The 1,847-nt window shown below is 53.8% G+C and overlaps 1 protein-coding gene across 1 annotated transcript in view; it reads right to left on the bottom strand.

The window, feature by feature from the left end:
• Nucleotides 1-200: 200 nt before the first annotated feature.
• Nucleotides 201-1,847, bottom strand: part of VOLCADRAFT_100749 (uncharacterized protein) — a gene marked incomplete at both ends in the record, with an annotated part of 5,187 nt that continues 3,540 nt past the window's right edge. Inside the window, 3 exons of the mRNA XM_002959269.1 lie at nucleotides 201-226; nucleotides 755-901; nucleotides 1,019-1,831. Of these exons, the coding sequence (XP_002959315.1) occupies nucleotides 201-226; nucleotides 755-901; nucleotides 1,019-1,831 (986 nt within the window). The remainder of the gene's footprint in view (nucleotides 227-754; nucleotides 902-1,018; nucleotides 1,832-1,847) is intronic.

The following is a 1,847-nucleotide window of genomic DNA, read 5'->3' as shown; positions in this document are numbered from 1 at the left end:
CTCTGAGGATCCCCGTGAGTGTGGTTCGTAATTCTTCTTACATGCACCAGATAGACCGCTAGTTTGATTATTAAGCATCGATGCTACTGATATCAGTAGCTTTTATTAGCGAACATATATGTATATACGTCTGTATATTACACGTAAATGATATATAATATTATTTTATTCAGCTAATGAAAGTCATGACTATATACGCGCTAGCGAGACACCATCATGTACACAGCTACGTAGCACATGAGCAACCAATCATATACAGCATATGGAGGTCCTCATCATGTGCTGGTGGTGTATGCCAACCTTATTAGTGAGGTTCTGTGCCATGATTTCTTAGATCATACATGATCATGATGAGGCACCTGCCTGCTGCAAGCGCTTGCAGCACGCAACCAGTCATGCACTAAAATTCATGCTTGCATGCAGCCACGCGTGGCTGCACACACATGTGTCCATATGTATGTCCATAATAAACTTTGGAATTGCTTTCTCGCTCATATGAGCGATCATGCATGATCGGGCTTCAGGATGCAGTTGCCTGCCGCTGGATCGTAATAAGTGTGTAGTGGATAGCTATAAATATATAATATGTATGTAACATGTATATGTTCTGTGCTCCTGTCTCCCTTAACCGTATTCTCATGGCTATGACGACTCGAACATGCTGGCTGACAGTGTGAGGAATGATAGAGGCGGAAAACCGGGAGACAGGCTGCCAAGGGCCCTTACACTGCAGACCGAAGAGATACCCACTCACCGGCGAGGCCTAGGCGGCGGGAGACTTCGAGTTTGGCTGCAGTGTCGCGCCGCGTGTAGTGCTGAACCATAGCATCCGTGCACCAATGGCCGTGAGCCTTGCGCAGTTCCGCCGGCACTCCACGGTCCGCTGCCATGCTGTTCCCGCCTATACGCATGGAGTGTGCCGTAATGTTTCTCTTGATGCCAGCCAAGGGTACCATTTTTAGCAGTCGTGTGCGGAAGGCCGCGTAGGATAGCGAATGCACTGGAGCTTCTCATGTACCGGTCAGAGGACCCGAGAGGTACCCGCCACGTTGCGTCCATTGAACCGGTCGGAGGAGCGGTCCTACATCTTCATCTACTGATACTGGCTGTCTGCGGTAGCCACCTAGCTCCAGCAATCGCTCGGTAAGACCGACTGGACAGCATGGGCCACCGGAGCGTGCGATGACTACCCAGTGGCCCCGCATGAGCTGATCTGTCTTCGAGCGGGGAATGAAGATCTCCATGTGGGATGCAGAAATCAACAGCAAGTCCACATGCACGCAAATTTCGGCAGCGTCGTCGAACCGAAAGAAACCAGCAAACATGATGGCCACCGCTGCCACCATCATCAGGTAGTCGAGCCGCACCTCTGGGCCCTCAACTAAGCGAGCCAGGGCCGCAATGTCTTCCGGTTCTAAGGCGTCACGCTGCAGCGGTCGACCATGGAGGCGCTTCTCTGCTAGAGTACAGACGATACCGCAGGCTGCGTGTTCTGTGGGAGTTGCCTTGCCAGCCATGCGGAAATAGGTGCTTATGGCCGCGCTGGCAAGGCGAACGCGGCCAGGTCCGACGCCGTCGGCCCTGGACGTGTTGAGTAGGGCCAGAAGGTAGAGGGCTACCAGTTCCCCCGGCGTGGAGTAGATGTCCCACGGGAAATTATGTGCCTCCCACCAGCTGCGGAACTGGCGCCATACGGTAGCGTAATCCTTGGTGGTCCTGGCTGCCAATGATTCTGGGGCCTCCTGCGCCAGCTGCACGGCAAGAGCTTGGAGGTCTGCGGTGACGCAATCCCCCAGAGGCGCCAACAGAGCCCCTGCACGTGCGGCTAGATCTGCAGGCGGCGGGTA

This window comes from Volvox carteri, assembly GCF_000143455.1.
Source record: "Volvox carteri f. nagariensis unplaced genomic scaffold VOLCAscaffold_150, whole genome shotgun sequence".
Lineage (NCBI taxonomy): Eukaryota > Viridiplantae > Chlorophyta > Chlorophyceae > Chlamydomonadales > Volvocaceae > Volvox > Volvox carteri.
Note: the sequence above shows the minus strand (reverse complement) of the source record. Positions and strands in the feature narration are given on the sequence as shown.